The sequence below is a fragment of the Mixophyes fleayi genome, chromosome 3 (genome assembly GCF_038048845.1).
Source record: "Mixophyes fleayi isolate aMixFle1 chromosome 3, aMixFle1.hap1, whole genome shotgun sequence".
NCBI classification, from domain to species: domain Eukaryota; kingdom Metazoa; phylum Chordata; class Amphibia; order Anura; family Limnodynastidae; genus Mixophyes; species Mixophyes fleayi.
The window spans coordinates 6712410-6726903 of NC_134404.1; the positions used below are offsets into that span (position 1 = coordinate 6712410).

Genomic DNA, 14494 nt, shown 5'->3' on the forward strand with positions numbered 1-14494 from the left:
TATTAAGAACTCCGTATCACATTGACTACATACCTTTTCAACGGACTTTCCTAACTTATGATAGAGAAATGAAAAATTTACTCTTGATGACTCATCTGAGATACATAAAACGATATTTTTGGTGAAAAGTATGTATATACTTCATTTTTGGATAATGATTCTCAGCCAAACAAATTATCATGAGTCACAGCAGCCTGAAACAAAGAGTGTTCCAATTGTCTATTGTTAATTTGTCTTTCAAGAGTGATTTTTTTTCTATTTCTCTATCCCACCCTTGTAAACACTAAGTCTATATTTCTTTTGTGTACCCTTTATCTGTAAGAGGGAAACAAGATAGTTATCTCAAAACAGCAAACAAAACAAACATTTCCATTCTTTACCATCGGCCAGCGATTAGGAAAACAAGCATTTGACAACATAAAACAAACAAACAAAATCAATAAAGATTACCTTTTAAAGCAGTTTTTTTTCTTTCTAAACCTGCTCACCAATACTTACCACAGATTAACTCTAGGTCGGCTATAGTTCTCCCCCAAAGTATTAGTTGCTATGGGGTGTGCAATCAATTGTTGGGGAACCTCTGAGACTTGTGTACGTCTCCTTTGTGGGTGTCTATATGATTTCCAACCCAGGTATCCCTTTTTCTCTCTACACAGTTCCTACTCCTGTGTCCCTTCTTAAGGCAGTAAAAACACGTCCTTGTCATGTCTGCACAATCTTTTGCTAGGTGTCCTATTTTATTGCATTGAAAACACTTCCTCAACTCATGTTGTTTCTTTTCCTTAACCCAGGTGTTATTACGCTGTGGTCGTGTGTGCAATCCCTCTAATGCTGAGATACTTACCATCATTACCCTATCACTTAGTGCTTTTTCCTCTTTACATATTTTTTTATCATGTCCTATAGCTGACTCCCTGAGAACACTTACAGTACTTCCTCTCCAGTATGGTAATGCAGTTTGCACCCTTCTTTTCAAGTTTTCCCTGAGGCCATCCATTAGAACTTTAACAGCAACTTCTCTGTAGTGTACATTATCCTTTATGTCTGATACCCCACTATATTTGGCCATCGCTATCAGAGCCCTGCAAAAATAGTCTGTTGCATTTTCACTATCATTTTGCTTGATAGTAAAAATTTTACTCCAGTCCACAATCACTGGAAAATATATGGCCAACCGTGTGATTATATGTCTAATATTGTCCTGATTATCATCCTCGGTTAAGGATTCATCCTCCTCCAACATACAATCCTTAATTAACTTTTGTATATCAGTTTTGAGAGGAAGACAGGTCTTCAATAATACTCGCCAATCGTTATTAGATGGCTCGTACACATTACCATAATATCTAATAAACTTCTGACATTTGGTCAAATCCTTCCTAGGATCAGGGAAATCAGACAAAATTGAAAACATTTCAGACCTAGTCCATGGATCATGCTTTGCTACATGTTTTAAGGAAACGTCACCATCTCTGTCCGCTTTCCCATTGGGAACTGCTGTTGTGCAGACAGGATGTAAATCTACCAAATCACTATGTTCTGAACTAGTTGCTGAAATTGCTGCTGCAGTACAATGGGTGTCTCCCCCTGTGTTAACCTTTACATTATTCTCACCACTTTCAGCCGCTGCCCCTGCTGGTGGGATCGTTCCTTTTCTTTGTCCTGAAACATTACTTTTAACATTACTTAAAAAAACATACAAGTTACTAGTTACAGTTTTTACATTTTTGGTATTGGCTGTACTTTCCGCCCCGACCAAATTTGTCGGGGGCGTGTTTGCGCTCAGTTCATTTCCGGTACACTCATTTCCGCTGTGCGCGTGCTTTTCGCCCCACTTACTTCCGCTGTGCATTCGCTGCTCTGCCACGTGTTACCTTCCATCTGCCACAATTTTAAACAGTCATCATGTTCAATTCTTGTTTTTGTTGATTTAATCAACCGCACTTTATCTCTAACATTATTTAACACCTCTGAGTCAAGACTACCTATGTTTGGGAAAGGTTTCACACACTCCCGGGTCATCTTGACCCATTTACCGCAGTATGAAGTTGCATACGCACCATATTTATTATACATCGCCGAACCAACCGGCCATTCATTAGGCAGCACAACATGAACTATCTCTAGCGTTTGCTTCGTATCCATTGTAAAAACAACCTATTTCTCAACGCTACACAAAAAGACTTTTGCTTGTTCTCCTTTCAAACAGAACCTACTAGAGATTTTTATTCGTGGACGTTTTCAACAGGTACGTCCCCTTAAAAATATCAATGCCTTTCCTAGTTTGAGTACTTTACCACTGTTAGCAACCGATATCAATCAAGAATATCAGTGGTTGCAGCGTATTTCCTCCCACATCTCCCAAGTCGCAATCACGGCTGCACTAAATCAACCATGCGGTCCGATCGCACCGCTTACGGATACTAACTATCAGTAAGCTTTGTGATTAATATTTGGGAATGCCGCGAAAACCTGTTATTTTCGCTTCAAGTATACCTGCCAAGTATACTCTGTGGCGTCTCTTTATCACCTGCTCTTAATCAGAACAGAACACCCCTTTACAAAAAGGTCTCTTTATATCCTGCTCACCCAGTGAACAGAACCTTTGTTGTCAGGTCCCTTTTTTATCGTGCCCCGTCAGACACACCTGAACCAAAGCGCTATCTATTTTCAATAGTTCCACACTGCCCTCCCAATACTTAATCAAGGCCCTGCCATGTGGTCCAACCGCACTGCTCAGAGATACTAGTTATCTGTGAACATCGAGATTAGTATTGGGCACACGTGCAGAACCCTATATTGCGTTACCAGTATAAACATTCGCATACACACACACAACCTTTCCTTAAACAATGGCACTATCTTTTCAGAGATTTTACCAAGTGATTACACTATGCATAGATAACAGACTATGATCATGACTGTTTACACACATGGCAACAATACCGGAAGTACACATACTCTATGCAGGAAGTACACATACCTTATGCAATGCTATACCCTTTAAAACACAAAACGACAATAAAAAAAATCATTTTTCTTTCTTGTCCCTAGATTCAAATTAGCGTTCCTTCAGTCTATGCAACAACGGACATTCGGTTTCGCAACACAAAGTGAACCACAGGTCTTAAACACATTGCGTTCTTTCCTGTATGTGACGCGTCTGTCAATCCACCCTTTGTTGAGGAACCGAATACCGTAAGCGTTGCATACCTGCCGATAACGTAACTCACCTTCGAGCCTCCCAAATTATTAAAGTAATTCTATCGTTTTCAAATAAGCATTGCATAGGCGATTGTATTGTGTTTCTAACGCACAAAGTGATTTATTTTAGCAGATGTAAATAGTCAACAATTCAATACATTATTATATTATGATACAGTACAGTATAGCCAATACCAAAAGATACATACATACCACTGCTATCGCATGCGCTCGCTGCGCTAACCACGGGCACCCCTGGACAGTGATTCACCTTTGAATACTGTGATCAGTGAAGTCTGAGATCTGGGTGCACAGTTATGATCATATATACACAGTCAGTGTTACAGAGAACAATGCAAATGACATGGCTTGCTCCTATAGGTCCAGACATCAGATGGGTCCAGGCTAAACAGGTCATAGGCTGATTCAATCTAAGGAATCCAAAAGTGGGGTTGTCTCTCCAGGGAATGAGCTCCTTTCTTCCCCCCAATGCTCCAGTTACAATTAGCATTTCATAGCCAACATCATACAAAGGTTTATTCCCTAATATCAATAACTAATGTATGCAATGTGCGATCCCTTCGCCGACTGCACCGGACAGCTGCTGAAGATTAGGGTTTCAATATGATACTAGGCATGAATCCTTTCCTATAACCTGAACCTTGAATATCACTGAAGTGTACATATAATCATTATATATATATATACAGAATAATAATAAACCAAATACTATCTGCTCATAAATTACAGTGTAACGGAACCAATATGAATATGAATTATATAAATAACGAAATGTTGTAATGCCAGTGTTTGCGTGCGTATTTTACCGTGCGATCGCACCACGCCACGTGTTACGTGGCGTACGGATCGCAATCGCACGGCAAAACAATATTAACCAATATACTTTCGTTCATCCAATTATACGACTTCGACAACTGCTGTGATCTGGACCTTGCACCAGTACTGTGTGTTCTGTGTAGACTGCTGTGACCCGGACCTTGACCTAGTACTGTGTGTTCTGTGTAGACTGCTGTGATCTGAACCTTGCACCAGCACTGTGTCTTCCTTCTGCCTTTGAGCTATTGGATTTTCTATTAACCTCTGCCCACCCTAACCTCAGCCTGATTTACCAAGCTTGCCATTGACCTCTCCCTCCTCACCATGACCTGAATATCGGACTTGCTATTAACCTATGACAGTCCTGACCTAAGTCACCACCTGGCTCCGACCAGGTCCTGTCCACATAACTTAGCAATATCTAGACTTTATGTCACGACTAACAGTTATAGTCATAAGCTTGTAGAACAGGTGGTAGAGGTCTTCGCCTTTAGCAGCCGCCTTGCCCTTAGAGCCTGATGTGCTCACAGGTCTTACGCTCTGCGAGGTACAAGCTTATGGATTAAACCGTAGCGTGGAAAGGAAATGGCAGCACGAGGCAAATGAAGTCAGGGACAGGACGAGGTCAAAAGGACACGGGCAGTCAGCAAGGTGGGGTCCAGGCAAAGGGTCAGGTCCGGCAGAAAGACAGGATATCCATATCACAGGCAGAAGTCAGGGTCACCAGCAAAGAATCATAATCCAACAAACAAGCCAAAGGTCATACACAGAAAGGTCAATCCAGAGGTAGAGCAGTACAAGAACACAGACCAATCAGCAGGTCAGCAGCCAGGTAGCTGAACGCTATAACCGGCAGGGAGGCTAAGCCCTCCCTGCCTTAAATACAGATAATGATAAATCAGGAGCAATCTCCATAAACGGACAATGAGCCCCAACTGGTATGTGTAAACTGCTCATGGGCCCGAGCAACAGCTTGCCGGATCACAGCGCTATCTACATTATTTACTTGCACACATGCCCGGCTGTGTTTGCCTTCTGGGACACGTCAGGGGCTGAGGAAGCGTCTGACCATTGCAATGGCCGGGTAGAGACGGAAGTGACGTCCCGGTCATCATGACGGGACGAGGGGCAGTGAGAAGAAGAGAGCCGCGAAGGCTCATAGTAAAGCCATGGCTCGTGACACTTTATAAGCCCTTACCACCACAAATTAAGACCTGGGGCCACCAAATACTCTGGAACATATTTCATTCCTTAGAAAAGGGGCAGCTATAGGCAAGGCCCCTGTAAATCTGTGCTTGATGTTTTATGATTTCAAGCGATATTTCCATAATACATTCAAACAGAAGTGCTCTTGGAAAGAGAACAATGCATCTTTTTATGAGTTCAGAGAGATCTGATCTCCAGGACCTAGAGCTGGTAAAGTACTTGTGGGAAGGAAAAGAATGTGCGCCCTCCCGCAGAGCCGGGATGTCCATTTAAATGTGTCTCATCCACCCATTTATATAATCCCTTATTGCAAAATGAAATGTAATTGCTGCATTCAGTAGGAAAGTTTCTGTGTTCGTTCATCTTAACCGCAGTCAGAGTGGAACGTTCCTGGTACAATGTCACTAGGATCCGACATAGTCTCCAGTATATCTACCAGTGTTGTTATTATGACATTTACTTCCCTACAGTTTTGTGAACATAAAATGCTTAATTTCCCCACATAGATCCTGATGTACACAAAGACCACCCAGCTCTCTTACCTCGGACTGGGGTCACACACTTCTGTTGACCTCCAGAAATGCAGCATTTCTCAGAGGCTTCACAGTCTGAATCCCGGCTGCACTGGATGGACGGACACTGCAGAGGGTCCAACTGTTTCCCATCATTCCTGGGGCAAACACCCTCTGGTTCTGCACCGAGAGAGAAGTTCTGTGTAAGAAACTAGACAGGGAATTATTTGTAACAAGCCAATAAAAAGCCGAGAAGAAGAATCTGGACACAACAGGAAAGCATAGGGTGACACGGTCTGGGGTGGGTATTTCTCATCACATGGAGAGACTGTACTATACCCCATGGACTGATATGTCCGAGGGACTTATAACACACACACTAATACCATTTATCTGTGATACCTGGCACAGGGTCCCAGCAGCTGTTCCCACAGATATTACAGCACTTCTGTACACCGGGGCACTGACTGTCCCTGTCACACTTCGGGTCTGGAAGAGGCTCTGTACACTTGGCTTTTATAGGGGGGCAGCGGCCAGGTCTGACTGCAGAGAGAGGACGGAGAATGACATTCAGTGCCCGGCCAGCAGGACACCATACACACCGGAGCCACGTTATTACCTTCCACAGGGGCCACACATTTCCAGCCACAGTTGAAGCAGCAACATTTCGTGGAGCTGGGGCACTGGCTGTTATTCTGACACTCGGCAGGTCCAGGTCTGCCATATTCACAGGAGGCCGGATTGAACGGAGGACACACACGACTCAAATCTACAAATATGTGGAAAAATTAGTAACTCCATGGTTTCCATATTTCTGCTTCCCCTCTAGATCACCGGGATTAGTAGAATGTTTATAAAAAAAACCTTAACAGATAAGTGTTTAACATTAATATACAGAGGCGAACCGCAACAACATTATAATACAGTGGACATATTTTCAATAAAAATATCATATCTATAGTAAATCCAGCCTCCTATAACATAGGATCACTCCCTTCATTCTTTTACCTTTTTCTCCAAAAATGCTGCTTGGTTTAGCCTAATGTATGTGATAAATTTTTCACGAGTGTGAGTACATGTCGGGATGTATTTATTACACTTTCGTAGTTTAGAAGCTTTCCATTAGACTGGTCTAATTGCATATAGATATGTCCTTTCTGTTAGCAATAGCGGTGGGCGCTGCCATCTGCCCAGATGTTTGCCAGGTAACGGAAACCGGTGTCCTGCCTCATTGTCAGCTTATTGCCGAGCAATGGCAACCAGCGTCTTCTCTCCCTTCTGCCGGTGTCTAGATGTTTGTTAGGCCGCAGCACCAGACTAGATATATTTCTTCATCTGTTGATGTGGTTCCCATTATGGCTGATTATTGCCCTCTCTCTCATTGGTTCCCCAACCTTCATAAACCTCTTCCTTACCACCACCTGTGCTGGGGATATTTTTGTCTGAACGTTTGTGCTGTGTAGATATATTGTGACCCGTCTGTGTATCCTGTGAAGATCTGCTATAATTGGACTGTATCTTACTCCTGCCATGGCCCTCAGCTTGTTACTGGATTTGCTATTAACCTTTGCCCACTCTGACCTCAGCCTGATTACCAGACTTGCCCTTGACCTCTTACCCCCTGACCTCTGTCACGTTCGTATGTTTCTCTTGATCCAATTTGGGACCCTTGAAGTTTTTCTTAAGCAGGAGTGTGGCAGAAACTGGAGGGATTGATAAAACCACTGTTCATCTGGAATGCACTGAGTAGCACTAGCAATATGGGATTCTAGGACCGGTGTCTGTGCCAGAATAACGTACTGGAATCTGCCGTAGCAACACTCTGGAACTATTTGTGATAATTCAGCCCCGCCACCAGTTACCATGCACAAATAACTAGAACCCACTACTAGAATTTTAGAATGTGCAGCACACAGAAACTTAGAACAGAATGAGCTGGAACTGGAGAGAGGAACTCAGATCTGTGACTAGGGATAGAGGACTCGGGACTGTGAGACAACCACAGACCTGGAACCCACCCACAGATACACAGAACTGGAACTGAGCTCTATAAACTCAAAACCAGCCCCAGCTACAGGACTGGCGATACCGGCAAAAACCCAGAGCACTGCAGAATTAGCAGATGATGCAAAGTTCTTGCTGAGGTATGAGCACTATGGAGGAACACAGCATTCTTGCAGGAAGATGGAAAATGCAAGGTATTTGCAGAAAGTTGAGCACTTTGGAAAGTGCAGAATGTTTTGCAGAAATAAGTGCCCTATGGAAATTCATGGTACTTGCAGAGAGATGGCTACTAGGTAATGCAGAGTACTTTCAAAAATATAATGGCTTTTAAATGCAGATATTACAAGCACAGTGCTGGAAACCACTAGAACCTGGAATCAAGAACTATCCTTACAATAAAAAGTGTGTTATTCTTCTGGCAATGAGCAGATCTCAGCAGCAGGTTTACATAGGGTCTTCCAAATAGCTATTGGTTGCACAGATCATGTGACCACAGCTACTGAATCTGGTTCGTCTGGAAAGATCACATGTCTGAAACAAAGATGGCCACACCCATGCAGCCGAACAACCAATATGTGTTTGTTTACAAATGAAAATGTGGTGATCAGGAATGCTGCAGGCAACCAGGAGGGACCCGGATAGCCATGGCAGCAGATAAACACTTTCCCTTTCCCTTCCCCCCAACCTTGGCCTGAATAACACACTTGCTATGAACCTCTGCCTATCCTGACCTCGATCTGATTACCAGACTTGCCAATGATCAGCCCCTGTCCTTGGTTGGAATTCCAGATTTGCTTTTGATCTCTGCCTGCCCTGACCGCAGTCTGTTTCTCGGATTGCTAAGTCACCATCTGCGTCCTACAGTGTTCTATTCACATAACCCAGCAATATCTAGACTTATTAAGCCCTTACTACCACGAATTAAGACCTGGGGGCAACCGAGTACTCTGGAACATATTTCATTCCTTAGAAAAGGGGCAGCTATAGGAAAGGCCCCTGTAAATCAGTTCTTGATGTTTTATTATTTCAAGTGATATTGCCATAATACATTCAAACAGAAGTGCTCTTGGAAAGAGCACAATGAATCGTTTTATGAGTTCAGAGAGATCTGATCTCCAGGACCTAGAGGTGGTGAAGTACTTGTGGGAAGGAGAAGACTGTGCGCCCTCCCGCAGAGCTGGGATGTCCCTTTAAATGTGTCTCATCCACCCTTTTATATAATCCCTTCCCACAAAATGAAATCTACTTTCTGCATTCAGTAGGAAAGTTGCTGTCAGAGTGGAACGTTCCTGCTACAATGTAACTAGGACCTGACATAGTCGATAGCCGGGGACTCCAGCATATCTATTAGTGTTGTTAATCAGAAATTTTTTCCCCACAGTTCTGTGAACATAAAATGCTTAATTTCCCCACATAGACCCTGATGTACACAAAGACCACCCAGATCTCTTACCTCGGACTGGGGTCACACACTTCTGCTGACCTCCAGAAACGCAGCATTTCTCAGAGGCTTCACAGTCTGAATCCCGGCTGCACTGGACAGACGGACACTGCAGAGGGTCCAACTGTTGTCCATCATTCCTGGGGCAAACACCCTCTGGTTCTGCACCGAGAGAGAAGTTCTGTGTAAGAAACTAGACAGGGAATTATTTGTAACAAGCCAATAAAGAGCCTAGAAGAAGAATCTGGAGACAACAGGAAAGCGTAGGGTGACACGGTCTCGGATGGGTATTTCTCAGCACATGGAGAGACTGTACTATACCCCATGGACTGATATGTCCGAGGGACTTATAACACACACACTGATACCATTTATCTGTGATACCTGGCACAGGGTCCCAGCAGCTGTTCCCACAGATATTACAGCACTTCTGTACACCGGGGCACTGACTGTCACAGTCACACTTCGGGTCTGGAAGAGACTCTGTACACTTGGCTTCTATAGGGGGACAGCGGCCAGGTCTGACTGCAGAGAGAGGTCGGAGAATGACGTTCAGTGCCCGGCCAGCAGGACACCATACACACCGGAGCCACGTTATTACCTTCCACAGGGGCCACACATTTCCAGCCACAGTTGGAGCAGCAACATTTCGTGGAGCTGGGACACTGCTTGTCATTCTGACACTCAGCAGGTCCAGGTCTGGCATATTCACAGGAGGCCGGATTGAACGGAGGACACACACGACTCAAATCTACAAATATGAGGAAAAATTAGTAACCCCATGGAATCCATATTTCTGCTTCACCTCTAGATCACCGGGATTAGTAGAATGTTAAAAAAAAAATTAACAGATAAGTGTTTAACATTAATATACAGAGGCGAACTGCGCCAGCCCATAATACAGTGGACATGTTGCTATTAACCTCAGCTCGCCCTGACATCAGACTGACTACCAGACTTGCATGAACTTCTGCCCTCTCTGACCTCGGCCTGGTTGGCAGGGATGTTTTTGACCTCTGCCCACCTTGACCTCAACCTGATTATCAGACTTGCCCTTGACCTCTCCCCCCCTGACCTTGGCCTGAATACCGCACTTACTATTAACCTCTGCCTGCCCTGATGTCCTCTGATGACCAGACTTGCCATTGACACCCCCATGACCTTGTTCGGAATTCCTGACTTGCTTTTGATCTCTGCCTGCCCAGACTGCAGGGATTGCTAAGTCACCGTCTGTCTCCTACAGTGATCTCTCCACATAACCCAGTAATATCTAGACAATAAACCCTTACTACCACGAGTTAAGACCTTGCGGAAACTGAGTACTCTGGAACATATTTCATTCCTTGGAAAAGGGGCAGCTTATAGATTTGATGTTTTATTATTTCAAGTGATATTGTCATAACAAGTAGCAAAATGCATCTTTTAATGAGTTCAGAGAGATCTGATCTCCAGGAACTAGAGGTGGTAAAGAACTTGTGGGAAGGAAAAGACTGTGCGCCCTCCAGCAGAGCCGTGATGTCCCTTTAAATGTGTCTCATCCACCCATTTATATAATCCCTTCCTGCAAAATGAAATCTAATTTCTGCATTCAGTAGGAAAGTTGCTGTGTTCGTTCATCATAAACGCAGTCAGAGTGGAACGTTCCTGGTACAATGTCACTAGGATCCGACATAGTCGATAGCCGGGGACTCTAGTATATCAACCAGTGCTTAATTTCCCCACATAGACCGTGATGTACACAAAGACCACCCAGCTCTCTTACCTCGGACTGGGGTCACACACTTCTGTTGACCTCCAGAAACGCAGCATTTCTCAGAGGCTTCACAGTCTGAATCCCGTCTGCACTGGACGGACGGACACTGCAGAGGGTCCAACTCTTTCCCATCACTACTGGGGCAAACACCCTCTGGTTCTGCACCGAGAGAGAAGTTCTGTGTAAGAAACTAGACAGGGAATTATTTTTAACAAGCCAATAAAGAGCGGAGAAGAAGAATCTGGACACAACAGGAAAGCGTAGGGTGACACGGTCTCGGATGGGTATTTCTCAGCACATGGAGAGACTGTACTATACCCCATGGACTGATATGTCCGAGGGACTTTTAATACACACACTAATAACATGTATCTGTGATACCTGGTACAGGGTCCCAGCAGCTGTTCCCACAGATCTTACAGCACTTCTGTACACCGGGGCACTGACTGTCACAGTCACACTTCGGGTCTGGAAGAGGCTCTGTACACTTGGCTTTTATAGGGGGGCAGCGGCCAGGTCTGTCTGCAGAGAGAGGTCGGAGAATGACGTTCAGTGCTCGGCCAGCAGGACACCAGACACACCGGATCCTCTTTATTACCTTCCACAGGGGCCACACATTTCCAGCCACAGTTGGAGCAGCAACATTTCGTGGAGCTGGGACACTGCTTGTCATTCTGACACTCGGCAGGTCCAGGTCTGGCATATTCACAGGAGGCCGGATTGAACGGAGGACACACATGACTCAAATCTACAAATATGAGGAAAAATTAGTATCTCTGATGCCTTCCCCCTTCACTCTAGAACACTGGGATTTCTACACTTTTTTAAACTTTTACTTAGATACGTGTGTTACGTTAATATACATAACCGAACTGCGCCATAATACAGTGGGCACTTTCATTTAATGTTTAAACATTTTCAGCATAATGTGCATGAAGAAAGTATGAGGGAGATCCACCCACATCACAATGGTTCTTTATGTGCATAAGAGCACTATCTGAAGCACCTAGAGCGGCGGTTCCCAAACTGTGCGCCGCGGCTCCCAGGGGTGCCGCGGCGCTGTCACTGGGGTGCCGCGGGCCAGGCATAAAAAAAAATAAAAGCACAGAAACTTACCAATCCGTCGGGCGCCGGGACCCAGGAGCCTCCTCTCTCCCGCAGCTGTCACTGAATATCGACGTCAGTAACAAGCTGCGGTAGAGAGGAGGCTGCTGCGTCCCGGTGCCCGTCGGATTGGTAAGTTTCTGTGCTTTGCTTTTTTTTATGGCTGGCGCCTGGCGCGGGGCAGAGTGAGAGGGATCGTGGCAGAGGAGGAGAGCAGAGGATGGTGACAGCGGGGCAGAGGATGGTGACAGGGGGCAGAGGAGGAGAGCAGAGGATGGTGACAGTGGGGCAGAGGAGGAGAGCAGAGGATGGTGACAGCGGGGCAGAGAAGGAGAGCAGAGGATGGTGACAGCTTGGGCAGAGGAGAGCAGAGGAAAGTGACAGGGGGCAGAGGAGGAGAGCAGAGGATGGTGACAGCGGGGCAGAGGATGGTGACAGGGGGCAGAGGAGGAGAGCAGAGGATGGTGACAGCGGGGCAGAGGATGGTGACAGCGGAGCAGAGGAGGAGAGCATAGGATGGTGACAGGGGGCAGAGGAGGAGAGCAGAGGATGGTGACAGCGGGGCAGAGGATGGTGACAGGGGGCAGAGGATGGTGACAGCGGGGCAGAGGAGGAGAGCAGAGGATGGTGACAGGGGGCAGAGGAGGAGAGCAGAGGATGGTGACAGCGGGGCAGAGGATGGTGACAGGGGGCAGAGGATGGTGACAGGGGGCAGAGGAGGAGAGCAGAGGATGGTGACAGCGGGGCAGAGGAGGAGAGCAGAGGATGGTGACAGCGGGGCAGAGGAGGAGTGCAGAGGATGGTGACAGCGGGGCAGAGGAGGAGAGCAGAGGATGGTGACAGTGGGGCAGAGGATGGTGACAGCGGGGCAGAGGAGGAGAGCAGAGGATGGTGACAGGGGGCAGAGGAGGAGAGCAGAGGATGGTGTCAGCGGGGCAGAGGAGGAGAGCAGAGGATGGTGACAGCAGGGCAGAGGAGGAGAGCAGAGGATGGTGACAGCGGGGCAGAGGAGGAGAGCAGAGGATGGTGACAGCGGGGCAGAGGAGGAGAGCAGAGGATGGTGACAGGGGGCAGAGGAGGAGAGCAGAGGATGGTGACAGGGGGCAGAGGATGGTGACAGCGGGGCAGAGGAGGAGAGCAGAGGATGGTGACAGCGGGGCAGAGGATGGTGACAGCGGAGCAGAGGAGGAGAGCATAGGATGGAGACAGGGGGCAGAGGAGGAGAGCAGAGGATGGTGACAGCGGGGCAGAGGATGGTGACAGGGGGCAGAGGATGGTGACAGCGGGGCAGAGGAGGAGAGCAGAGGATGGTGACAGCGGGGCAGAGGATGGTGACAGGGGGCAGAGGATGGTGACAGGGGGCAGAGGAGGAGAGCAGAGGATGGTGACAGCGGGGCAGAGGAGGAGAGCAGAGGATGGTGACAGCGGGGCAGAGGAGGAGTGCAGAGGATGGTGACAGCGGGGCAGAGGAGGAGAGCAGAGGATGGTGACAGTGGGGCAGAGGATGGTGACAGCGGGGCAGAGGAGGAGAGCAGAGGATGGTGACAGGGGGCAGAGGAGGAGAGCAGAGGATGGTGTCAGCGGGGCAGAGGAGGAGAGCAGAGGATGGTGACAGCGGGGCAGAGGAGGAGAGCAGAGGATGGTGACAGGGGGCAGAGGAGGAGAGCAGAGGATGGTGACAGGGGGCAGAGGATGGTGACAGCGGGGCAGAGGAGGAGAGCAGAGGATGGTGACAGCGGGGCAGAGGAGGAGAGCAGAGGATGGTGACAGCGGGGCAGAGGAGGAGAGCAGAGGATGGTGACAGCGGGGCAGAGGAGGAGAGCAGAGGATGGTGACAGGGGGCAGAGGATGGTGACAGCGGGGCAGAGGAGGAGAGCAGAGGATGGTGACAGCGGGGCAGAGGAGGAGAGCAGAGGATGGTGACAGCGGGGCAGAGGAGGAGAGCAGAGGATGGTGACAGCGGGGCAGAGGAGGAGAGCAGAGGATGGTGACAGCGGGGCAGAGGAGGAGAGCAGAGGATGGTGACAGCAGGGCAGAGGATGGTGACAGCGGGGCAGAGGAGGAGAGCAGAGGATGGTGACAGTGGGACAGAGGAGGAGAGCAGAGGATGGTGACAGCGGGGCAGAGGAGGAGAGCAGAGGATGGTGACAGCGGGGCAGAGGATGGGGACAGAGAGCAGAGGATGGGGACAGAGAGCAGAGGAGGGGGACAGAGAGCAGAGGAGGGGGACAGAGAGCAGAGGATGGGGACAGAGAGCAGAGGAGGGGGACAGAGAGCAGAGGAGGGGGACAGCGGGACAGAGGAGGGGTACAGAGGGACAGAGGAGGGGTACAGAGGGGCAGAGGAGGACATTGTGAGAGAGAGCAGAGGAGGGGGGACAGCATGACAGAGCAGAGGAGGGGGGACAGCGTGACAGAGGGGGCAGTGTGAGAG

The 14494-nt window shown here is 47.6% G+C and overlaps 1 protein-coding gene across 1 annotated transcript in view; it reads right to left on the bottom strand.

Moving 5' to 3' along the window:
- The window catches only part of LOC142143319 (uncharacterized), a 55147-nt gene that overhangs the window by 13316 nt on the left and 27337 nt on the right, over nucleotides 1-14494 (bottom strand). The window contains exons 2-10 of the mRNA XM_075201057.1: nucleotides 11556-11705; nucleotides 11339-11479; nucleotides 10967-11116; nucleotides 9806-9955; nucleotides 9589-9729; nucleotides 9217-9366; nucleotides 6379-6528; nucleotides 6162-6302; nucleotides 5790-5939 (exon numbers count right to left, since the gene is read on the bottom strand). Of these exons, the coding sequence (XP_075057158.1) occupies nucleotides 5790-5939; nucleotides 6162-6302; nucleotides 6379-6528; nucleotides 9217-9366; nucleotides 9589-9729; nucleotides 9806-9955; nucleotides 10967-11116; nucleotides 11339-11479; nucleotides 11556-11705 (1323 nt within the window). The remainder of the gene's footprint in view (nucleotides 1-5789; nucleotides 5940-6161; nucleotides 6303-6378; nucleotides 6529-9216; nucleotides 9367-9588; nucleotides 9730-9805; nucleotides 9956-10966; nucleotides 11117-11338; nucleotides 11480-11555; nucleotides 11706-14494) is intronic.